Here is a 26,069-nt window from a genome sequence, read left to right as displayed (position 1 = left end):
GAGGGGGGGGCGACGGTGCGTTGGCCCCGGGCATCCATTGGATGGGGGCAGTGGCGTGCAGAGAATGGATCGTGCCTGCGCACCGCGGTCGCCGCTGGTGAAGAGGCGGCTTTCCACTCGGCGGCTGGAGCGGGAACAGAAAGGGCGCAAATTCTCCCGAATCGACGGCAATGCCACCATGGGTGCGTTTTCTTTATTCTTTATCTTTATCTTTTGATCCATTTTAAAACTCTTCTCTGCACCCTCTCTATAGCTGTCAACTTACTAAACTGTCGTGCCCAGAATTTGACATTTGGGCCAGGGGCACCCATTTGGGACAGAACCAGTATTTTATAAAGATTCATCATGGCCTCTTACCCTTTATACTTAAAGACCAGGGTCCTATAAATGGGAGATTCTCAGAGACTTGACTGCAAGCTGCTGGAGCTCGGATCTTGAACAGAGCTTTTATATCTGGATTTGGGGACCCTTTATGCACTGGCATAGTGCAAAAACAGGCCCCACATGACCAGGGTTTTGTGAAGAAGAAGGGATCTGGAAATGTGTCGACTGTGAAAATTATATTTGTGGAAAGTGGGTGAAGTAATGCCGGTGTTTGATGAGACTTGGTGCTAAAGCTTTAGAGAAATGAAGATGGAATTTGATTTGAAGAAGTTCAACGTTTTGAAGGATATCGTGGCTGAAATGAATGTGATACGTGCTGAATGGGCTGACTGAGAAATGTGTGAGATATGTCTTTGTATCTGCTATGTGTAATTTATTGGTCATATTATTGCAATTTTCCTGTTAATTCATGTTTAATTTACGTTGATTTTGGTGTGATTGCTAATATAAAAGTGAAGTCTTGTATATTGGTCTTAGTTGGGTTGTTTTTAGTTTGTTTCCACAAGGGTCATAACAGTATTTCCATGACGTTGCTGCTCTTATCCTTCTCCATGGGGGTTGCAGAGGAGGGAGGCACAACTTTCGAGACATAACATAACGAGTCTTTGGGGCATACAATCACCAGACCTCTGCACGCCACTGCATTTGACTGAGTCTTGATCATCTCATGATGGAGAAAATTACTTGAAGCCAATTATAATAATAACAATGGGCTTAACTGAATAGTTTTCAGTTATCAGGCCTCATCCCAGAAATAACCAATCCATTCAAATTGGGCTGTCTGAACTCATTCTATACAAAGACCCTTAATTTTCATTTAACAATCTAGATTGGGTCACAAAGAATATCCAAAAGGCCATTTCTCAATTTCCCCTCTGTAAATGTTATAATTCTTAAGCAGCTCAGTTAATTTAGTGCCTTCTCTTCCCTGCCATGACAATCCATAATCTGCATTGTAATTCTGTTACAGCATTGCCATTATTGTCAATACATTCATGTGTGCATAACTACAATGTGTTATCAAAGTCAAATAGCTACCAGCAGCTTATGAAGACCCAACACCAGGAGGAGCAGAGAGCATTCATTTGAATTTCCACTCAGTCTGCAGCAGACCCCATAAGTGATGGGTAAATGCAATGGTCTTGTTGAATTAAAGAGTATTATTTTCACTATATCTTTCAGTGATATAATGATATAATTAGATGTGTAAGCTGTAAATTATTTTGAAAGGTTATTCATGTTCTAGAGGAGAGTTATTTTGGGTCCAATTACGGTAGTTTTCTTAAAAATATAACTTCTGAAAACAAATACTCAAGTAACATGACTGAATAATATTCACAAGAATAACTGGGCAGCACTGATCAATATCATTTGGCATATTATCGGGCTGTGGAAGGTGTCAGACAGCATTGTATACAATTAGCACATTGAATAGAATTACGTTGAGTTTTCTAACACTGGGATTGACCTTTCAGCCCAATTGCTCCAAGTAGTGCTTCTATGGCACACCTCCCATCTGACTTTATCTCACCTAATGTGCAGGTTAGGTGAATTGGCCATGCTAAATTGCCCCTTAGGTCAGATGGGGTTGCTGAGTTACAGGGATAGTGTGGAGGTGTGGGCGTATGTACGGTGCTCTTTCCAAGAGCCAGTGCAGACCCGATGGGCCGAATGGCCTCCTTCTGCACTGTAAATTCTATGATTCTATGATTATTCTCAACATACCCCCTGTTCCTCCGCCCACAAGTAATTACAAATGAAAACCCTTTCAAAATTTTAAAGCTCTATCAAAATTTTACAGTTTATCCAGTCAGTTTTCTATTTTCCAGAGGAACAAACCCAAGCCTCTTCAATTGTTCCCAATAGTTCTGGTACTGATACACTATCAATTATGACGAGACGAGAGAGTAGAGAGTAATCAAGGCTTTATTACGCACAGATGTGGAGCCTCAGCAGCTGCTGCTGAAATGGCTGCAGCTCGGAGAGCCCACACATTTATACTCTGCCTACTGGGCGGAGCAAGCAGGCAGGGATCTATCCCTGTACCTGTAGTACAGGGGCCTTACGAGGGTAATACCCTCATATGCAGTATGCACAATACAAAAGTGGTGACTACCACATTCACCCCCTGTTAAAAAGGAGTCCAGCAGGGGTGGTGGAAACTATTTACATGCAGGTTGTTAAAAAATTTCCAGGTTGTTTAACAATTAAGAAAGAGTCTACAAATTTAGACGGTCGAGCGCCTTGATCCGCCGTTGCGAGCGGCAAAGTTGTGGTTGGTGTCTCAGGCACCGGTTCGTTCGTCGGGGATTCCGGGAGCGTGTCAACCTCATTGTCATCCACGGGTGGGACCAAGGGGAGAGCAAATCGTCCTGGAGCGGGGGCTGAGGTGGGGTGCGCCGGGGGGAGGGAGGGCGGTGCTGGGGCAGAGGGGGGGTGGTGTAGGGACCCCGCTGGAGCCAGGTCCCGGAGAGAAACTGCGTCTTTGCGGCTGTCGGGGTACGCTACGTAGGCGTACTGTGGGTTCGCGTGGAGTAGCTGTACCCTCACAACCAACGGGTCCGTCTTGTGGAACCGCACGTGCTTACGGAGGAGAATGGGTCCTGGAGCTGCCAGCCATGTTGGGAGCGAAACCCCGGAGGTGGACTTCCTAGGGAAGGCAAAGAAACGTTCATGGGGGGCTTCGTTAGTCGCGGTGCACAGGAGCGACCGAATGGAGTGAAGGGCGTCGGGGAGGACCTCCTGCCAGCGGGAGGCCGGGAGATTTCTGGACCGTAGGGCCAGCTGGACAGCCCTCCAGACCGTCCCGTTCTCCCGCTCCACCTGCCCGTTGCCCCTGGGATTGTACCTAATTTTCCTGCTCGAGGCAATGCCCGTGTTGAGCAGGTACTGGCGCAGCTCATTGCTCATAAATGAGGATCCCCAGTCGCTGTGGAAGTAGGCAGGGAAACCGAACAGAGCGAAGGTGGTGTTGAGGACTTTGATGACGGTGGCAGATGTCATGTCGGGGCATGGGATGGCGAAGGGGAATCTCGAGTACCCGTCGACTACATTGAGTAAGTAAGTGTTGCGGTCGGTGGAGGGGCCCTTTGAAGTCCACGCTGAGGCGTTCAAAGGGCCAGGAGGCCTTCACCAGGCATGCACGGACTGGCCGGGAGAAGTGCGGTTTACACTCCGCGCAGACCTGGCAGTCTCTGGTGATCGCCCTGACTTCCTCGATGGAGGAGGGCAGGTTGCCGGCCTTCATGAAGTGATAAAAGCGGGTGACCCCTAGGTGACAGATCGTCGTGCAGGGTGCGGAGTCGTTCTACTTGTGCGTTGGCACATGTACCTCGAGAATGGGCATCGGGGGGGGGGGGCTCGTTGAGCTTACCGGGGCGATACAAATTCTCATAATTGTAGGTGGAAAGCTCGATCCTCCACCTCAAGATTTTATCATTTTTGATCTTACCCCGCTGTGTGATATTAAACATGAAGGCAACCGACCGTTGGTCAATGAGGAGAGTGAATCTCCTGCCGGCCAGGTAATGCCTCCAATGCCGCTCAGCTTCAACGATGGCTTGGGCCTTCTTTTCGACTGAGGAGTGCCGGATTTCAGAGGCATGGAGGGTGCGGGAAAAGAATACCATGGCCTGTCTGCCTGCTTGAGGGTGGCGGCCAGAGTGACGTCTGATGCATCGCTCTCGACTTGGAAAGTTAGCGTCTCGTCGACTTCGTGCATCGCGGCCTTGGCGATGTCGGCCTTGATACAATTGGAGGCCTGGTGAGCCTCGGCCATTAGTGGGAAAATGGTGGAGTGAATGAGTGGGCGGGCCTTGTCCGCATAGTTAGGGACCCACTGGGCGTAGTACGAGAAAAACCCCAGGCATTGTTTGAGGGCCTTGGGGCAGTGGGGAAGGTGGAGTTCCATGATGGGGCGCATGCGATCGTGGTCGGGCCCCAGAACTCTGTTCTAGACCACATAGCCGAGGATGGCTAATCAGTCCGTGCTGAACACGCACTTCTCCTTGTTATAGGTGAGGTTAAGGAGTTTGGCGGTGTGGAGGAATTTGGAAAGGTTAGCGTCGTGACCCTGCTGGTCGTGGCCGCAGATGGTGATGTTGTCCAGGTACGGGAAGGTGGCCCACAGTCCGTACCGGTCAACCAATGTCCATCTCCCGTTGGAAGACGGAGACTCCGTTAGTGACGCCGAAGGGAACCCTAAGTAAATGGTAAAGGCGGCCGTCCGCTTCAAATGTGGTGTACTGGCGGTCCGCCTTGCGAATGGGGAGCTGGTGGTAGGCAGATTTCAGGTCCACTGTGGAGAAGACCTGGTACTGTGCAATCTGATTGCCCATATCAGATATGCGAGGGAGGGGGTACGCGTCATGCTGAGTGTACCAATCGATAATCTGACAATAGTCAACGACCATCTTGTTTATCTCCCCAGTTTTCACCACTACCACTTGGGCTCTCCAGGGGCTGTTGCTGGCCTCGATAATACCTTCCTGTAGCAGCCGCTGGACTTCAGACCTGATGAAGGTCCTGTCCTGGGCACTGTACCGTCTGCTCCTGGTGGCGACGGGTTTGCAATCCGGGGTGAGGTTCGCTAACAGGGAAGGTGGGTCGACCTCAAGGATCATGAGGCCTCATACAGTAAGGGATGTAGGGGCCCGCCAAATTTCAATGTTAGGCTCTGAGGTTGCATTGGAAGTCCAGGCCGAGTAGCAGGGCAGCGCAGAGGTTGGGGAGGACGTAGAGGCGGAAGCCGCTGAACTGTATGCCCTGGATGGTGAGGGTGGCGGTGCAGTACCCCCCGGATCTCCACGGAGTGGGATCCGGAGGCCAGGGAGATTCTCTGGTTGGGAGGGTGGACCGTGAGGGTGGACCGTAAGGGAGCAGCCATTTACCGTATCAGGGTGGATGAAGCTCTCAGTGCTCCCGGAGTCCAGAAGGCAGGAAACCTCTCCCCGTCAACCTTCACTGTCGTCGACACGGTCGGGAGGCTGTGCGGTCGTGTCTGGTCGATTGTAATGGAGGCCAGACGTGGCTGGTCGGCAGCGGTTGCGGGTGATGAGTGGTCCAATGAGGTGTCCGACAAGCAGGGATCCGGATTTATACTCCACCTACTGGGCGGAGCCAGCAGGCAAAGATCTACCCCCGTACCTGTAGTACAGGGGCCTTACCGTAATATCCCCGTATGCATTGATGCACAATCAATTGTACAAAGACTAAGGTTGGATACAACTCTGGCTTTATTGCAGTAAGATGTGTGGCCTCCCACAGCAGCTGGCGAAATGGCTGCTTAATAGAGGACACGCATATTTATACTCCTCTTACTGGGCGGAGCCAGCAGGCAGGGGCTACCGGCGAACCTGTAATACAGGTCCTACCTTACATCACCTAATACAGGTGTAACAGTGGTTTACCACATTCACCCCCTGTTACAAATGAGTCCGGCGGGGGTGGTGGAGAACTATATACAGTACTGAATTTATGTACAGTGTTTAATCAGGGAAAAGAAAAAAAAGAGTGCTTCGAATGTCCGGTGCCAGTTAGAGATTCAACCGGTCTGGTGCCTTGATGTTCCGCTGGGAGCAACGTAGCGGTGGTGGCGATGTCGATGCTGGCCTGATGTTGGATGACTCCGGGAGTGTGCCGAAATCCTCTTCATCCTCTGCCGTGGGCAGGGAAAGGAGGGATGGTCCTGGTGGGGTTAATATTGGGAGTGCCGGGGGAGGGGAGGGTGGCGCCGGGCCGGAGAAGTGTGTATGGGTGGAACCTGCTGGTGCCAGGTCCCTGAGGGAGACAGTATCTTGGTGGCCGTCGGGGTACGCCACATAGCCTGGGGGTTGGCATGGAACAAGTGCACCCTGTCCACCCACGGGTTCGCCTTGTGGAGTTGGACGTGCCGACGGAGCAGGACTGGGCCTGGAGCTGTGAGCCAAGTGGGGAGCGACACCCCAGATTTGGACTTCCTGGGGAAGGCAAAAAGACGTTCATGGGGTGTGTTATTTGTAGAGATGCACAGTAGTGACCAGATGGAGTGTAGTCCATCAGGGAGGTGTGGTGAACCACTGTGTACACTTGTATTAGGGGATGTAAGGTAGGACCTGTACTACAGGTTCGCCGGTAGCCCCTGCCGGCTGGCTCCGCCCACTAGGAGCTGTATAAATATACGTGTCCTCCATTGATCCACACCGCCATCCCCGCAATGTGCGCCCCGTGGGCGCTGCCATTTTGTTCCCCACAGGACCTCCAGACGCCGCCATCTTGTCTTCCCCATGGGGCTGGAACGTCAACTACACCCACGATCTGGGTCACCGACACTCTCCAACCGAAACCTCTGACGACCACCTGCAGCTTGTCTCGATGATGCTGGACCAGTCTCGTCCACACAACTTGGCCACCGCTTCGACAACGGCGAAAATCAACGGCCACGTGACCTCTTGCTTGCTGGACTCCGGGAGCACCGAAAGCTTCATACACCTGGATACGGTAAGGCGCTGCTCCCTCGCGGGACACCTCGCCAATCAACGGATCTCCCTGGCCTCCGGATCCCACTCTATCCCGATCCGAGGATTCTGTACGGTCACTCTCACTGTCCAGGGCGTAGAATTCAGCGATTTCCGTCTCTACGCCCTCCCCAACCTCTGCGCTGCACTATTGCTGGGACTGGATTTCCAGTGCAATCTCCAGAGCCTCACTCTCAAATTCGGCGGGCCCTTACCTCCACTCACCGTTTGCGGCCTCGCGACCCTCAATGTTGACCCCCCCCCCCCCCCCCTCCATCTTTGCCAATCTAATTGCAGATTGAAAACCCGTCGCCACCAGGAGCAGACGGTACAGCACCCAGGACAAGGCCTTCATCAGATCAGAGGTCCTGCGGCTGCTTCGGGAGGGTATCATCGAGGCCAGCAACAGCCCCTGGAGAGCCCAAGTGGTAGTAGTAAAAATGGGGGAGAAACACAGAATTGTTGTGAACTATAGCCAGACCATCAATCGGTACACGCATATCGACGCGTACCCCCTCCCATGCATTTCTGATATGGTCAATCAGATTACGCAGTACCGGGTCTTCTCAACAATTGACCTGAAATCCGCCTACCACCAGCTCCCCATCCGTAAATCAGACCATCCCTACACTGCCTTCGAGGCGGACGGTCGGCTCTATCACTTTCTTAGGGTTCCCTTCGGCGTCAGTAACGGGGTCTCGGTCTTCCAAATGGAGATGGACCGAATGGTCGACCGGTACGGTTTGGGGGCCACGTTTCCGTACTTAGATAATGTCACCCTCTGCGGCCATGATCAGCAGGACCACGATGCCAACCTCGCTAAATTCCTCCGCACCGCCACTCTTCTCAACCTTCCCTATAATAAAGAGACGTGTGTGTTCAGCACGACCCGCTTAGCTATCCTCAGCTATGTAGTCCAGAACGGACTTCTGGAGCCTGATCCCGACCGCATGCGCCCCCTCATGGAGCTTCCCCTCCCCCACTGCCCCAAGGCCCTCAAACACTGTTTGGGGTTCTTCTCGTACTACGCCCAGTGGGTCCTAAACTATGCAGACAAGGCCTGCCCACTCATACAGTCCACCCAATTTCCCCTCACGTCCGAGGCACAACAGGCCTTCGCCCGTATCAGAGCAGACATAGCCAAGGCCGGGATGCATGCAGTAGACGAGACACTACCCTTTCAAGTAGAAAGCGACGCTTCAGATGTCGCCCTTGCCGCCACCCTCAATCAGGCAGGCAGACCCGTGGCATTCTTTTCCCGCACCCTTCATGCCTCTAAAATTCAGCACTCATCCGTCACAAAAGAAGCCCAGGCCATCATTGAAGCTGTGCGGCACTGGAGGCATTACCTGGCCGGCAGGAGATTCACTCTCCTCGCTGACCAACGGTCGGTAGCTTTCATGTTCAATAACACACAGTGGGACAAGATCAAAAATGATAAAATCTTGCAGTGGAGAATCGAGCTTTCCATCTGTAGTTTCGAGATCTTGTATCGCCCGGCAAACTCAACGAGCCCCCAGACGTACTCTCCCAAGGTACATGTGCCAGCGCACAAGTAGACCATCTACGGGCCCTGCACGACAGCCTTTGTCACCCGGGGGTCACTCGATTGTACCACCTCGTCAAAGCCCGCAATCTGCCCAACTCCGTCGAGGAAGTACGGACAGTCACCAGAGACTGCCAGGTCTGTGCGGAGTGCAAGCCGCACTTCTACCGGCCGGACCGCGCGCGCCTGGTGAAGGCGTCCCGCCCCTTTGAACGCCTCAGCGTGGATTTCAAAGGGCCCTTCCCCTCCACCGACCGCAACACGTATATTCTCAGTGTGGTCGGTGAATACTCCAGATTCCCCTTCGCCATCCCATGCCCTGCGTCTGCCACCGTCATCAAGGCCCTCAACACAATCTTCGCTCTGTTCGGTTTCCCCGCCTACATCCACAGTGACAGGGGATCCTCATTCATGAGCGATGAGCTGCCTCAGTTCCTACTCAGCAGGGGTATCGCCTCCAGCAGGACAACCAGCTACAACCCCCGGGGAAACGGGCAGGTAGAGAGGGAGAACGGGACAGTATGGAGGGCTGTCCAGCCTCTCGCTGGCAGGAGGTCCTCCCTGATGCACTACACTCCATCCAGTCATTACTATGCACAGCCACAAATAACACACCCCATGAACGTGTTTTTACCTTCCCCAGGAAGTCCACATCCGGGGTGTCGCTCCCGACTTGGCTCGCAGCTCCAGGACCGGTCCTGCTCCGTAGGCACGTCCGACTCCACAAGGCGGACCCCTTGGTGGACAGGGTACACTTGCTCCACGCCAACCCCCAGTATGGCTACGTGGAGTTCCCCGATGGCCGCCAAGATTCTGTTTCCCTCAGGGACCTGGCACCATCAGGTTCCACCCCAACACACTTCCCCACCCATGCACCACCCTCCGCTCCCCCGGCGCTACCAACATTAACCCCACCAGGGCCATCCCTCCTTCCCCTGCCCATGCAAGAGGACAAAGAAGATTTTGGCATGCTCCCGGGGTCATTCCGACTACTGGGTAGTACCGCCATCGGCAACACCAGCACCGACATCGCCGCCACCCTTACGTCGCTCCCAGCGAACCGTCCAAGCACCGGATCGACAACCTCTGACAGGCACCGGACCATCAAAATGGACATTTTTTTTCCTTCTCCACTCATTTTATAAGACACTGTACATAATTCGCAACATTGTATATAGTTTCACACCACCCCCGCCGGACTCATTCTTAACAGGGGGTGAATGTGGTGAACCACTGTGTACACCTGTATTAGGGGATGTAAGGTAGGACCTGCACTACAGGTTCGCCGGTAGCCCCTGCCGGCTGGCTCTACCCACAAGAAGCCGTATAAATATGCGTGTCCTCCATTGATCTGCCATTTCGTCAGCTGCAGTAGGAGGCCACGCATCTGACTGCAATAAAGCCACAGTTATACCCAATCTGAGTCTTTTGTGCAATTGGGCGGAGCCAGAAGGCAGGGGCTACCGGCGAACCTGTCGTACAGGTCCTACCTTACATCACCTAATACAGGTGTAACAGTGGTTTACCACATGCAGTATACACAATACAACAGTGGTGACTACCACAGGTATCATCTCGATAAATTGCACCTTCTCCAGTGTTTCTACATCCTTTATATAATATTGAGCCCAGAACTGGCTTCACCTTGTGGTCTAACTAAAGTTCTATACAGTTTTTTCATCTCTTCTTTACTTTTGAATTATATAAGGTTATGAAGTGCAGATCCGGCCTGTAACAATTTTTCTTAAGAGTGATATATCATTTTTTTCCTTTATTTTTTCTCTATAGTCTGTTCTGAGACAGAGATTTGATTTCAATCCATACTGCTCAAAATAATGTGTGGTAGCGCAGCCCCTTTAAGGGGGCGGGCTTGATGGACTTGTGACTGGCTCGAGCCAATCATGTGGGAACACATGAAGCCCAGCCAATAGGGAGAGTGCGCAGTGCCCTGGGACCAGCAGCCTGGGCAGTGTGGACCCTGAGCTGAAATGTTAAGCTGTGCTATGTTGTGTCCTGTGCTTGTTATTTAACTGCCCTTGCCTTCCACCAATAAACCCCTTTGTTAACTGCCGGAAGCCTCCTGTGTATGTCTCGAGCCAGGATGGAATGACAATGCAGCCTTGAACTGCTGCTCACCTGGGGCAGTCTGGCTGAGCTTGTGTATAATGTTGGAGACAATTAAACCTGCAGCCCACTTTTCTGTAACGCTGTGATAACCCTTTCACCACTATAGTTCTAGTTCCTGTTTATTGTACACTGAACAATTCAAGACATCTCAACCTATCTTCAAAATTCATACGAACTGACCTTTATCTCTTTAAAGTAAAACACTCCCCATGTTAGAGAGATGACAGCAGGACCCTGAAAAGTGAAAAAGAAAATTAGGATAATTTTTTTTACAATAAAATGCGATTCTACTTTTACTGTAGCAGTAGAAGTTAATCCTTCAAATCCACTTACTGTGTAACAGACTGACACTCACAACACACCCTCCACATGTAAAAAAAGCATTGAAGTATTACATTGACATTAAAATTTCATTAAACTCGTATCTGTAACACATTAAAATCCTTGAGTTGATAATACTACCATAATTCCCACAATACACCGAAATCACTGGGTAACACTGGAATGGTAATAATAATGCAAAACACTGGATGCTGCAAATCACAAGTAAATCAGAAAATGTTGGAAGCTTGCAGCCTGAGGGCCATCTGCGGAGGAAGAAACAGAGTTAATGGGTGAGATTGTCACTCAAAACCCATTCACTTGTACAGAATTACAATTGGGCGCATTAGAGTTTCAAATCAATAATACTGCTGGACCTGCTGAGGGTTTCTAGCATTTTGAGTTATTGTTATGGCACTATGGCTGCTGTGGCACCCAATAACTCCACCTAACCTTTTTGGACACAAAGGCAATTTAGCATAGCCAATCCACCTAACCTGCACATACCTCACCTTGACCAGCCCCACTTCCTTTCACCTCCTGTAGACACTATCCACCCTTCCCGGCTCAAACTTATCATTCTCGCACAGCAGCATGAGCACCGACAACCCTGCCGCCCTAAAATGCCTCCTCAGCTGATTACATAATCTTCACTGTGGACTGCACCACCGGACTCCTTGAATACCTACTCGGAGCCATTGGCAATGCTGCCATCACCATAGCCCTCACTAGACCCCTTACAAGATTCCTCCTCCATCCTAACCCACTCTATCCCTTCTCCTTCCCACCATCACCGCACCTTGTCCACATTCGCCGCCCAATAATAATGAAGGAAGTTCGGCAATGCCAAACCCCCTCCCCACCCCCCACACCTGCTAATTTTCAAGTATTCTTGGTAGGTTTTCTGTGTGTTCTTCAATGAACACAGACACAAAGGTAGGAGTGTACCAGCTCTCACGCCGTGGGCTCTCCTGTGGTGGGCTGGCGAGCGATTGAAATTTCCACTTACATAGGCCGGAATGAAGGGTTGGAAAATCCATCCAAAACATCTGTTCAGTATTTTGGCCATTTCCTTGTTTCCCATTATTGAATCTCATTCTCACATTGTAAGGGACCAATGCTCACTTTAGCTACCCTTTTCCTTTTTATGTACTTCTAGAAATTCTTATCATCTGATTTGAACTAGCGTTCTCTCATATTTTAATTTCTCCCTCATTTTTTAGTAATTCTTTGATTTTTAAAATCTGTCCAATCTTCTGATCTGCTTTTAATATTTGCAACATTGTAAGCGTTTCCTTCCACTTTCGTGCATGTCTTAACTTCCTGAGTTAACCATAGTTGGTGTATCTATCTTGTCGAGTCTTTCTAATATATCTTTGATGAGAGTTATGGAATGTCTGCCACTGTTTCTCTACTGCTCTACTTTTTAAACTATTTCCCAGTTCACTCTGTCCTCATACCTTTGTAATTGCCTTTATTTAAGTTTAAGACACTAGTCTTACCTTCTCACCCTGAAACCAAATGTTAAATTATATCATGTTATGAGCACTGTTGTCAAGAGGCTCCTTTACCATGAGGTAATTAGTTAATCCTGTCTCATTGAACATGACCAGGTCTAAAATAGTCTGTTCCTTGGTTGATACCAGAATGTACTGCTCTAAGAAATTGTCTCAAGTACATTCTAAGGTCTCCTTTCCAGGTTACCTTTAATAATCGGATTCATCCAATCTATGAAGATTAGAATCATCCATGCATTTTGTAGTTGCCTACTTACAAGCCCCTATTATTTCCCCTGTATACTTTATCCTGCAGTGCAGCTACTGTTAGCAGGTCTATAAATTACTTCTACAAGTGAATTCTTACCGTCGCTATTTCTTACCTCTACCCAAATTGATTCTACATCTTCACCCTTTGAACTAAGGTCACCTTTCACTACTGCACAAAATTAATTGTTGATTAACAGAGCTACCCCACCACCTTTTCCCAGCTTCCTGTCCTATCGGAATGTCAAATAGCCTTGAATAATTAGGTCCCGTCCTTGGTCACCTTGCAGCCATGTCTCTAATTAGCAGATAATACATTTGTAGTCCTATTTCAATTCAACCATTTTGTTTCAAACACTGGGCACATTCAGGTACAGGACCTATAATTCTGACTTATATACTTTTATTTCACCTTTTTGATAAATACACAATACTAAACAGAAAAACAAAGAAAAAAAAAGTGCCCTGCCCCCCCCCCCCCCTCCCCCCCGGTCCATCCTCTGTAACTGCTGGCGGTGACCAGCTCTTTGAAGTACAAAATAAACAGCTGCCATCTTTTGTAGAACTCCTCTATTGCCTCCCTCATGGTGAACATAACTGATGTGTAAAAAATCCATAAGATCCCCCAGCCATCCTGAGGGACAGAGAGGAGAAGCTGACCTCCAACAGAACCTGCCTTGGAGCAAATCAACGAGGCAAAAGTGAAGTCATCTGCCTCTGCTCCCGTCTGCAGCTCCGGCAGGTCTGACACCCTGAATACGGCCCCTGAGGGACTCGGCTCCAAATCGATTTGTAGAATCACAACGTAGTGCTGAAGAAGGAGCCCAAAACCTCACCAGCTCAGGGAATGACCAGAACATAGGTTTATGGTTGGCAGGGCCCCTCACACACAGCTCACACTTGTCCTATACTCCTGTAAACAGCTGACTCACCCTACACCTCACACTCATCACCTTTAACTGCAGAAGCCCAAGTCTCGCGCACGAGAATGCGACATTCACCCTTTGCAGCACGTCACACAACAACCCCCCCCCTCCTCTTCCACTCCCAATTCCTCCTCTTCCACTCCCAATTCCTCCTCCCACTTAGCCTTAACCCTCTCCAGCCACACATCATCTTCCCCAGGATCCTGCTATAAATTCCCAAAGTATTGCCCTTCTCTGTCCCCGCAAGTGACAGAACCTTCAGCAATGACGATGGCAGCAGTACCGGAAACATCAGAAAAATCTTCCTAGCAAAATCACACACCTCCATATACCTAAAAGGTTCCGATTGCAATAGCTCAAACTTCTCTGACATCTCCTCCAAGCTCGTAAACCGCTCCTCCAAAAACAAATCTCAATCCTTCCACCCCCTACATGAACCTGACTCCATCTTTACCCAAACTGCCTCCTGATCCCCACACCAGCCCATCACCTTCTCCCCACTCACCGCCCAATAGTAGTAAATCAGGCTCGGCAATGCCAAGCTTCCTGCCTGCCTGTCCCTCTGGAGAACCATTTTCTGAATCCCGGCTATCTTGCCCACCCAAATAAAGGACAAGATCAATCTCTCCACCCCCACAAAGATCCTTTTGGTAGAAAAACCGGTAGATATTGGAATAGAAACAGAAACCGTGGTAGGATGTTCATCTTCACTGATTGAAGTCGATCCACCAATGGCAGAGGGAGGCTGTCCTGTCTCTGTAAATCGGCCTTACCCCTACTCACCAGGGGTAAAGTTCAATGTACAAAGCTGGGCTCAATCCCGAGCCAGCTGCACCCCTAAATACCTGAAGTAAGTGCCCGATAAACAGAACGGCAACACCTCCAGATTAGTTCTGTTCTCTGGTGGAGAGATCGAAAAACACTCCCTTTTCTCCAAATTCAATTTATATACTGTGAAACCCCATTATATTCCCCATTGTGGGAACCAGATCCAAGATATACAAGAAAAGATCATCGGCGTACAGGGGCATCTTATGCTCCACTCCCCCTTACTATCCCCTTCAATGCGATGGCCAAAGGCTCTATTGCCAATGCAAAAGGGAGGGGGACTTACGGCACACCTGTCTTGTTCCCCTTGTTCCTTATATAGCAACTTGACTAACGACACAAATTTATTCCGAACCTTTCCAACACCGCAAACAGAGAGCGTCACTCTACCCTATCAAAAGCCTTCTCTACACCCAACGCCACAATAACCTCCTTTTCACCCTTCCTCTGGGGATAGCACCACATTCAACGGGCACTGCCTGTTAGAGGACAAACGTTGACCCTTTACGAAGCCTGTTTGATTCTCACCAACAACCTGAGGGAGACACTCGTCCAACCTTAGCACCAACACCTTAGCCAAGATCTCGGCATCCACATTCAATAAAGAGATCAGTTGTTATGACCCAAACTCCACTGGGTCCTTATCTTTCTTTAATAGGAGCGAGATGGATGTTGGCATCATCCCCTTGTTACCGAATCGTCAAACATCTCCATCAACAATGGTACCAGCCGATCAGCAAGCTTTTTATAAAACTCCATCGGAAACCATCTGGCCTGGGTGCCTTGTCAGTTTGCATTCTGCCTATAGCCATCAGAATCTCCTCAATGGCAGCGCAAAAATACTCTGTCAGCCTCGGGCCCTCCACTCCCTCAGGCAGCCCCACAATCCTAAGGTACTGCCATTGCAACCTAGTCTCCAGGTCCATACCTTTCACTCTCAGGCCCTTATTTCTATCCTCCACCTTCAGGGACTCTGTTTCCAGCAAGACGCACTGGTCACTGTGCCTCGACACTGCTTCCTCCACCCACTTCAACACCTCACCATGCTCCCACACTGTCTCCAACATCCTTTCAAGAGCCTCCTTCATTGGGACTAGCATGTCCTCCACCGTCTGCTTGAGAGTCTCCATCATCTCCCTCCTTTGTCGTTTGAAAGGCTTGGTGAATTGCTGTTCAAATTCAGTCACCATCACCTCTGCCAGCATATCCACCATAATGGGCACCACCCCACCCTGTGAGCTTGCCCCCGCCATTTTCACTCTCAATGTGCTCCGTACTGTGCTCTACTCTGCCAGCATGCTAGCGTTCGCTGCTTTCTTCCCAATATTCTTTTTTTGGTTTTTGGATATCCTTTAATAACCACGTCTCAACTGGGACAAGTTTGCTGACAAACTCTCCCCGAAAATGGGGTGAAAAGGGCCAAAATCCGCCAACTGTAGCGGGAGCTACTCAACATGCGACCTCCTCCTACATGTCACCACCGGAAGTCCCCTTCTGACTTTTAACCATTTGTGCAAAGTCTGACCATATCTGCCGGTGCATCCGTAAGTTTATACATCCTCATAGAATCACAGAAAATGTATCTCCTTCTAAAAAGTAAATACATCTGGTCTGGGAAACGGTATCCATGGAGATGGGATCCCTTTTAAATTAATCTTGTTGCAACCAACCAAAGAGGGTGGGGGGTTGAATAAAATAGCTAATTCCTCCTCATCCAGGAGCGTAACAAAATCGCTGTTATTGAACATTGGAAAAACAGGCATCTTACAGCGACATTCCTTTAAGATGTGTGCACACGCAGCCACATACACAGAAAACTGAAGTCAGAAGGGATATTACTGAATGATCACCCTGAGTTGAGAGGAGGCCTTCAACTGCACTCCACCATCTGGCCCAATGATTGGGGAGGGAGAACACTGGAATGTATTCAAGAATGTTGATCAGTTCCCTTTAGTGTGTAGCTGTTATATTCTGTTGTGGGCTACTCTAAGTGCATGAATGGATGTCAGGGGTTAGAAAGTTAGGAGCACATTCAGTGAAACCCAAGAGGTTATCCTACAACTAATCATGGATAATCCCAACTTCCCTTTTGCCAATCATTGGCAAGCATGCTTTCAGTTGCCTAGGCCCAAATTTCAGGAATTCCATCCCTAAGCCGTTCAGCCTCACTACCTTTCGCTCCTCCTTTATGAAGCTCCTTAAAGCAGTGACCAAGAAGGCAGAATGTGTTGTGGCAATGGAATTATTGTGGTAAAAACCCAACTGGTTCACTGATGCCCTTTAGGGAAGGACGCATGCCATCAATACCCAGTTTGGCCAAATGTGATTCCAGTCCACACCGACATGGATACCCTTTGCCAACCACTCGGTTGTGTCAAACTACTACAAAGGACTGCAGCGGGTCAAGAAGAAGGCCCCCCACCACCTCCTCAGAGCAGCTTGCCAACATACCCATGTCCTGAGAATGAATTAAAAAGAATTCTCTGTGTCTCCTAGGGATACAATGATGTTGCGAGCAGTTATATTTATATGGTCAAATTTGCTGTGTGTTCTGCTTGTGATTTTGATGTCGGTAGCTGGTCAGTATTCCGAAAGCCTTTCCGATCCAAGTTCGACAATAATTCAGATTTTTCCATTTTGTTTTTACATTATCTTTGACACTGTTACAAACATAAGCAATACTCACAGCAGTAACAAGAGGAAAGGTGATAACTGCACCAAGGAAATAGTTTGCCAGGAACCACGCACTGTTTGCTATCCCCCACAGGAGGCCTGAAAAGAAAGCTAAGAATGAAAGAAATTGGGAAGCATTAATTGTCTGCATGCGGACAACTGATTTCTGTAAAGGAAATACCAGAATATCCACCACCACCTCCTCAGAGCAGCTTGCCAACGGTACCCATGTCCTGAGGAATGAATTAAAAATAATTCTGTGTCTCCTTGGGATACAATGGTGTTGTGAGCAGTTATATTTATTGTGTTGTGAGCAGTTATATTTATGGTGTTGTGAGCAGTTATATTTATAGTGTCAACATTGCTAAGAGCCAAGGCTGTATGAGCTGCTTGTGATTTTAGTGTCAGTAGCTGAATTTTGAGAGGTTCCCAGTGCAGAGCCTGCTCACCAAATTTAAAGAATTTATGACCGGAATGACTGAGCAATGTTTTTATTTTCAAATAATTAGCCAATTCTCATTTGAAAGTCTTGTTTGAATGTGCCTCCACCACACTCTCACACACTGCACTCCAGATTCTAACCATGCACTGCGTAAAAATGTTTTCCTCAGGTTGCTGCTGCTTCTTTTGCCAATCGCCTTGCGTCCTCATCCCTGGAACCGTTCCCGTGAATCTTTTCTGTAGCCTCTCTAATCATCTTCACTTCCTTCCTAAAGTATGGCGCCCAGAACTGAACACACTACTTCAATTTATAAAGACCAGAATCCCGTATGCTTTATTAACTGCTTTTTCAACCTGCCCTGACATTATCAAAAACTTATGTACGTATATATCCAGTTCCCTCTACTCCTTCGTCCACTTTGGAGTTACGCTGTTCTTTTTATATTGCCTCTCCTCGTTCTTGCGATCAAAATGAATCACTTCACACTTCTCTGCCTTAAATTTCATCTGCCACTTTTCTGCCCATTCCATAAGCCTGTCTATGTCCTCTTGAGGTGTATCACTATCCTCCTCACAATTCACAACAATTCCTCATTTTGTGTCATCCATAAATGTTGAACCTGTTCCCAATACACCCAAGACTAGGTCATTAATATATATCAAGAAAAGCAGGCATCCTAACGTCGACCCTTGGGGAACCCTACTATATACCTTCCTTCAGTTCTAAAACCAAATTCACCACTACTCTATTTCCTGTCATTGTGCCAATATTTATAACTGAAGGGGGCATGTTCAAACACGTTGCTGCACGAGGCAAAATGCACCAATGCAACAAAACAACAACAGCAGCAGTAGCCAACAGTGCCACTGAACATAGTGGAGGAGAGCTTTGAAGAAAAGCATGCAGTGCATCAGTTGAATGCAGTCCATTTGAATAAGACAGCTCTGATTGAAGGTGCTCAAGGATAAATGGTAGACACTTAAAATGGAAGTTGACTCCGGGGCTTTGATGACCATAGTGGATGAGCAGGCCTTTCAGTATCTTTGGGCAGGACCACGGTCTTTATACTTGAAGAGTACCACAGCCAAGCTTTTGACATACACTGGGGAGATTCTGAAAATCCTCAGAACAGACAAAATACCCCAGTGACATTTGGAGGGCAGGAGGCCAATTTGCCTTTGGTTGTCATGGAGGACATAGAGCTAGTCTGTTGGGAAGAGACTGGTTGCAGAAGATTAGGCTCAACTGGCTGGAAATCCTCAACAAATCTGACTGCATCCTGCAAGATGTCTTAAGGAGGTTTGAAGATGTCTTACACAAATAATTAGACCTGATTAAGGGAAGAAAAGATCAAGGCCATATGAAATTTCACTGCACCCAAAAATATCAGCAAGCTTAAGTCCTTCCTTCCTATGGTCAATCACTATAGAAGATTTATTTTGAATCTAGCCACTTCATTGGCACCATTACACCAGATATTTGCTGCTGGTAGATGCCCACTCTATGTGGTTAACAGCCCAGGAGATGGGGACCACTACCTCGGGGGCCACGGTAGATGCTTTGCGCCAAATGTTTGCCATTTATGGACTCCCCTATTAATTGTTTTGGATGCCCCCTTCACCTCTGATAATTATCAGCATTTTGTGAGAGCAAATGGCACACAACGCAGAAGGACAGTCCCCTACAACCCAACATTGAATGTTCTGGCTGAGAGGGCCTATGAAAATTTCAAGAATGCCATGAAAAAGTAACACAGTAAGAAGTCTTACAACACCAGGTTAAAGTCCAACAGGTTTGTTTTGAATCACTAGCTTTCGGAGCACAGCTCCTTCCTCAGGTGAATGAAGAGGTGGGTTCCAGAAACATATATATAGACAAAGTCAATGATGCAAGATGATACTTTGAATGCGAGTCTTTGCAGGTAATTAAGTCTTTACAGGTCCAGACGGAGCAACTGAAGAGAGTGATAATCACAGGTTAAAGAGGCATCAATTGTCTCAAGCCAGGACAGTTGGTAGGGGAAATGGAGCAGGCTTGAACAGGGGTGGGGAAACAACTGAGGAGGGGGTTGCCTGAAGGGGAGAGGGGCCTGAAGGGGGGGGGGGGGGGGGGGGGGGACATTTGGCAAGGCCATAATAGGGTTTTGCTCACTTTGGAGGGAGGGACATCGCTTGCAAGTGATTCAAGGGGTGGGCTTGCCAGTGATTGGGGCCATGTTATTATGAGACTGGGGTGCCCTGAAAAATGGCACACCAATCCCTGAGGAGCGGAACAGGTCAGCGAGTCTAGGTCCTGCCCCTCTCATGGCCAACATAAATATGTGCCTCTCCAAAAATGTTTCAAATTGCCACTGAATCTGTCTGCAGCAGCACTGACAGCGCCAGTGGGAACCCCACACATTTCCCCCTGGTGGCAACACTTTAAATGGATTTCTCTCAGAAAAAATGCAGAAATTAAAGACTTCAAACGAAACGAGGAAATATTGAACATAAAGAGAAATCAGGAAGACGAACTAAAGCTCTCGAGAAGACATGAAAACAACAAGATGAATTGACTGATAGTAAACTTGGAAAAAAAGCTGCAAAAATCTACAAAAGGAGAATTTAAATGAGGCAATGGAGAACTCCATGAAAAAACAACTATAAAATAAGACCAAGTTCAATGGAAAAGGAAATAAGAGCTTGAAGAAGGGAAGCTTGGGAATGAGAAATTAACTGAAGTTCAGGCAGATAAAGAAAGGTGAGATTCTGTGCCAGAACAGGATTGCTGAAATGGTCAGACTAGTAGAAAAGCACAAGAACCAATATGATAAAATAGTCAATGAAAAGATGCTGAAAGGGGCAGCATGGTGGCACAGTGGTTAGCATTGCTGCCTCACGCGGTCCCAGGTTTGATCCCGGCCCTGGGTCACTGTCCGTGTGGAGTTTGCACATTCTCCCCGTGTTTGCGTGGATTTCGCCCCCACAACCCAAAGATGTGCCGGGTAGGTGGATTGGCCACGCTAAATTGCCCCTTAATTGGAAAAAATTAATTGGGTACACTAAATTTATAAAACAAAAGAAAAAGATGCTGAATTGAAATGCTGGAAAGAGAAGAAACTGTATCACATGAGCTAAGTACCAGAAACAGAGTACCATAACCATTCCTTCACACCAGACAGACCAAGATTGTGAAAGAATTGACATGACCTGAGACTTTGTTGTCTTGTGATGATTTGTGTCTGCAGGCATTGTAATGTAAGGTGCTCGGCAGAGCAAGGGTCAACCTGGGACTGGGGAGTGGCAGCAGCCACAGAGTGAAGTGTGTAGTCACATGATCAGCGAAGAGTCTGGGACAGAACTCAGTAAACAGCAAACCTACACGGAACAGCTCCATGCAAAACTATATTTGTAACTGTACACAGTTAAAGCCACCAATAAAACTGTTCATGTTTAAAAGCACAAGTCTCAAGATCTCACCAATGAGCCATCACCATTGCAACAATAAAAAAAAACAAATTAAGTACATAATCTGGCATGGTGTAATAATACGAAACTTAGGTAGTGGATCAAGTTAGATCCCTGGAATTATTGTCTATGAGACCACACCGCTGTCGTACCCAATAGATGTAGAGGGATGGAACACTTGTGAACATGTGGATTTCTTCCGGGGTAGAGCGATGCTCCAGAAGTGAGTGTTGCCATCAAGAAATGTTTTTGAACCTGTAAGCACCGAAGTACCTGAGTATCTGATTGTCTTGTTATAGACTTAACTGATGTCTATAACATGGAAGCAACTAGGAATGAACTGCCTAAGCCTGAAGAGGTACCCGGTATTTGCAGTTCTATTAATGTCGATCCGGTGGAAACATCTCCGACTACAGAATTATACCGCTCTACAAGAAACAGAAAAATCCCTCAAAGACTCGATTTATAATTTTTCTACTCGTGTGTATAATAAGAACATAAGAACTAGGAGCAGGAGTAGGCCATCTGGCCCCTCGAGCCTGCTCCGCCATTCAATTACATCATGGCTGATCTTTTGTGGACTCAGCTCCACTTTCCGGCCCGAACACCATAACCCTTAATCCCTTTATTCTTCAAAAAACTATCTATCTTTACCTTAAAAACATTTAATGAAGGAGCCTCAACTGCTTCACTGGGCAAGGAATTCCATAGATTCACAACCCTTTGGGTGAAGAAGTTCCTCCTAAACTCAGTCCTAAATCTACTTCCCCTTATTTTGAGGCTATGTCCCCTAGTTCTGCTTTCACCTGCCAGTGGAAACAACCTGCCCGCATCTATCCTATCTATTCCCTTCATAATTTTAAATGTTTCTATAAGATCCCCCCTCATCCTTCTAAATTCCAACGAGTACAGTCCCTCTACTCAACCTCTCCTCATAATCCAACCCCTTCAGCTCTAGGATTAACCTAGTGAATCTCCTCTGCACACCCTCCAGTGCCAGTATGTCCTTTCTCAAGTAAGGAGACCAAAACTGAACACAATACTCCAGGTGTGGCCTCACTAACACTTTATGCAATTGCAACATAACCTCCCTAGTCTTAAACTCCATCCCTCTAGCAATGAAGGACAAAATTCCATTTGCCTTCTTAATCACCTGTTGCACCTGTAAACCAACTTTCTGTGACTCATGCACTAGCACATCCAGGTCTCTCTGCACAGCGGCATGCTTTAATATTTTATCGTTTAAATAATAATCCCGTTTGCTGTTATTCCTACCAAAATGGATAACTTCACATTTGTCAACATTGTATTCCATCTGCCAGACCCTAGCCCATTCACTTAACCTATCCAAATCCCTCTGCAGACTTCCAGTATCCTCTGCACTTTTCGCTTTACCACTCATTTTAGTGTCATCTGCAAACTTGGACACATTGCCCTTGGTCCCCAACTCTAAATCATCTATGTAAATTGTGAACAATTGTGGGCCCAACACGGATCCCTGAGGGACACCACTAGCTACTGATGCCAACCAGAGAAACACCCATTAATCCCCACTATTTGCTTTCTATTAATTAACCAATCCTCTATCCATGCTACTACTTTACCCTTAATGCCATGCATCTTTACCTTATGCAGCAACCTTTTGTGTGGCACCTTGTCAAAGGCTTTCTGGAAATCCAGATATACCACATCCATTGGCTCCCCATTATCTACTGCACTGGTAATGTCCTCAAAAAATTCCACTAAATTAGTTAGGCACGACCTGCCCTTTATGAACCCATGCTGCGTCTGCCCAATGGGACAATTTCTATCCAGATGCCTCGCTATTTCTTCCTTGATGATAGATTCCAGCATTTTCCCTACTACCGAAGTTAAGCTCACTGGCCTATAATTTCCTGCTCTCTGCCTACCTCCTTCTTTAAACAGTGGTGTCACGTTTGCTAATTTCCAATCCACCGGGACCACCCCAGAGTCTAATGAATTTTGGTAAATCATCTCTAGTGCATCTGCAATTTCCCTAGCCATCTCTTTTAGCACTCTGGGATGCATTCCATCAGGGCCAGGAGACTTGTCTACCTTTAGTTAGAATTTGGACTTCAGGAACTTGGTTATTGCAGATTGTATAAATGAGTTAAAGGGGGAGGATGGTGGTGATTGTCGCTTTAAGAGCAAAATGGCAGAGGCTGGTCACCTGGCTTGAGGAACCAATTGGGACTGAGAGTGGGTCATGACCACAGTGGGTGGAGTCCTCCCTTAGGCAGAAGACATGTAGAGACTGGTGCAGCTAATGGACTGCTCTAGGGCAGCTGGCCTCTGTACAGTTTTTCTTATTAATAAATGCCTTTCATGTTTCAAATGAAGGTTGTGAATGTGCATCAATACAATAACATTCTACAAATGATCCATTCGGCTTTAATACAGATTTTTCATTCTTGCAGCCTATGACATTTTTAAAACCTTGAAAAACTTCTGTTTTATAATAAAATGCAAACTAGACACAATCCCAAATCCCTTCAGTGAACAATAAATGATCCAATAATCCCAAAAAGTGACAAAAAAACAAATGAAACGTATTCGTCACATGAATAAGAATGGTCGTTTACTGTGCAATATTTGATCATCCCAGTCTATCCTTATACTTACATTTTTCCTGATCGAGATGTTTTCTTTTCTGAAGGAATCAGTTGGCACATTTTGTTGAGAGTCTGATTGACATCACACTTGAGGAAAACATTTCTCCAGTTTTTCATCCTGCGAAGGCTCTTGAATGTTGTGCTCTAGCTCTTTGCTTATAGTTCCAACACATTAGCTAATTCACACAGCTAACTGAAAATTCATGCTCCATCAAAAACACTCTTCAAACCGGCAGACCTCACCGAGAAACATAGAAACTGGGAGTAGGCCATTTCGGGCCTTCTCCACCATTCAATATGATCATGGCTGATTCACAATCTGAATGTTATATTCCTGCTTTCTCCCTTAAATATTTAAAATTATCTATCTCTTTCTTGAATACATTCAGTGACTTGTCCTCCACAGGCTTCTGTGGTAGAGAATTCCACAGATTCACGACCCTTTGAGTGAGTGAAGAAATTTTACTTCTATTCATTCATGGGATGTGGGCATTGCTGGCTGGGTCAGCATTTATTGCCCATTCCTGAGGGCAATTAAATGTCAAACACTTGCTGTGGATCTGGAGCCACTTATAGGCCAGACCAGGTAAGGGTGACAGATTTCCTTCCCTAAAGGACATTAGTGAACCAGATGGGTTTTTACAACAATCGACAATGGTCATGATTAGATTTTTAATTCCAGATTTTTATTAAATTCAAATTTCCCCATCTGCCATTCTGGGATTTGAACCCAGGTCCTTAGAGCATTATCCTCGGTCTCTGGATTTCTAGTCCAGTGACAATACCACTACGCTACTGCCCCCCTCCCTAACTATTTCCTCATCTTAGTCCTAAATGGTCTACCTCATATCCTGAGACTATGTCCCTGGCTCTAGATTCCCCAACTAGGGAAAGCGTTCTCCCTGCATCTAGTCTATCGAGCCCTTTTAGAATTTTATACATTTCAGTCAGATCAATCAGACAGTTGAACCAAACTCTCCTCATACAGCGGTCCCGCTATCCACGGTATCAACCTAGTGAACCTCTGCTGCACTCCCTCTATGGCAAGTATATCCTTTCTTAGGAAGGGAGACTAAATCTGTCCACAATTCTCCAGGTGTGGTATCACCAAGGCCCTGTATAGCTACAGTTAAGCTATATCTCTTTCTGAACTCAAAGATCCTCATCAGCTAATTGCTGGCATTGAAAGGGGCAAACTAATACCCCCTGGATCAGCAAACTTAGAACAGATAATCAATCTTTTTATATTCAGTGCAAGTAGTTGGGAGTTACTGTTGGTTGGCCCAAGGTGCATTGTATGGGAACCCTTACAGTCATTACTAAGGACCACTAAAACTACTTTATTGAAATTACCCAAATAGCTAAAAGTTACCTCACTAACAGTACTCTACAGGCATTATGACTGTTCATCAATTCACCTTACCAGGTAATATTGCTGTTGAATAAACACTTGGTTTGTTTTTCTTCACTGCACAGTATATGAGAAAATAGATTGTACTGGTTAAAATAATCCCACTGCAGTATGCAAAAACATAATCCATGTCTAAAATAGAAGAGAAGACAGTGTCAGATGTGAGTATTTGAAATGAAATGAAAATCGCTTATTGTCACAAGAAGGCTTCAAATGAAGTTGCTGTGAAAAGCCTCTTTATATAATATTTATTTTATATAATGACATTGATTATGTTTTCATATTGGTTAAAAAATAGCAAAGCTTTGTAATCTCCACACAACCTATTCAAAATGTTTTCTATCTTTTCAATGCTGTCAAGGTTTTGAGGTCTTTCACTCTTTGGCCAGGAGGGTATTTTAAACAGTTTATATTAAAGTTTTGTTATAAAGTTACATTTAGTTCACTTTGATTTAAGTAAAAAATTCTGTGAACGTAAATTAGAAGCAGTTAAATCATCTGCCCTGGATAGTGTTTCTCGGATCCCATAATAGCTTTAGGTAAGGGCATCTTAGTTACGATCACCATAGAGACAAATTACTTTAAAAATTTGGACTCTTGTCTTCCATTCTGAAACTTGATGTGGAGATGCCGGCATTGGACTGGGGTGAGCACCCCAGATGAGGAAGGAGCAGTGCTCCGAAAGCTAGTGATTTGAAACAAACTTGTTGGACTTTAACCTGATGTTGTAAGACTTCTTACTGTTCTGAAGCTTAGTGAAGGACGAAGGGCTCCATTACAATCCTAGCTCTTTATAAAGTATAATAAAAAATAAAATCAGTGCCAGGATTCTCCGAGCGTGGGGGTGGAGAATGGGGCCTCAGACCCGCAAATGAATCTGATGCCGGGACACGATTCTCCGGCGACCGGAGTATTACTGCCAGTCGACGGGGTGCCAGTCGGGGACCGTTGAAAGAGGCCCTCGTGGTGATTCTCCGCAGTCGACGGCCGATTTCCCGCCGGCGTGGTTCACGAGTGGTTCCACCCAGTGGGAGCTCGGACTCGCGGCCACGCTGTCCTGGCAGGGAGGGCGGAG

The 26,069-nt window shown here is 47.1% G+C and overlaps 1 protein-coding gene across 4 annotated transcripts in view; it reads right to left on the bottom strand.

The window, feature by feature from the left end:
• LOC119963121 (transmembrane protein 144-like) overlaps positions 1-26,069 on the bottom strand; it is a 123,114-nt gene that overhangs the window by 5,341 nt on the left and 91,704 nt on the right. For 3 of the 4 annotated variants that reach the window (XM_038791739.1, XM_038791738.1, XM_038791740.1), the window contains 3 exons: positions 25,007-25,126; positions 17,076-17,173; positions 10,732-10,785 (listed from right to left, as the gene is read on the bottom strand). In XM_038791739.1, coding sequence (XP_038647667.1) covers positions 10,732-10,785; positions 17,076-17,173; positions 25,007-25,126 — 272 coding nt within the window. The remainder of the gene's footprint in view (positions 1-10,731; positions 10,786-17,075; positions 17,174-25,006; positions 25,127-26,069) is intronic. The other variant, XM_038791741.1, reaches the window with a different exon arrangement.

This window comes from Scyliorhinus canicula, chromosome 3 (genome assembly GCF_902713615.1).
Source record: "Scyliorhinus canicula chromosome 3, sScyCan1.1, whole genome shotgun sequence".
Taxonomy (NCBI): Eukaryota; Metazoa; Chordata; class Chondrichthyes; order Carcharhiniformes; family Scyliorhinidae; genus Scyliorhinus; species Scyliorhinus canicula.
This window is presented reverse-complemented; position numbering and strand designations above follow the sequence as displayed.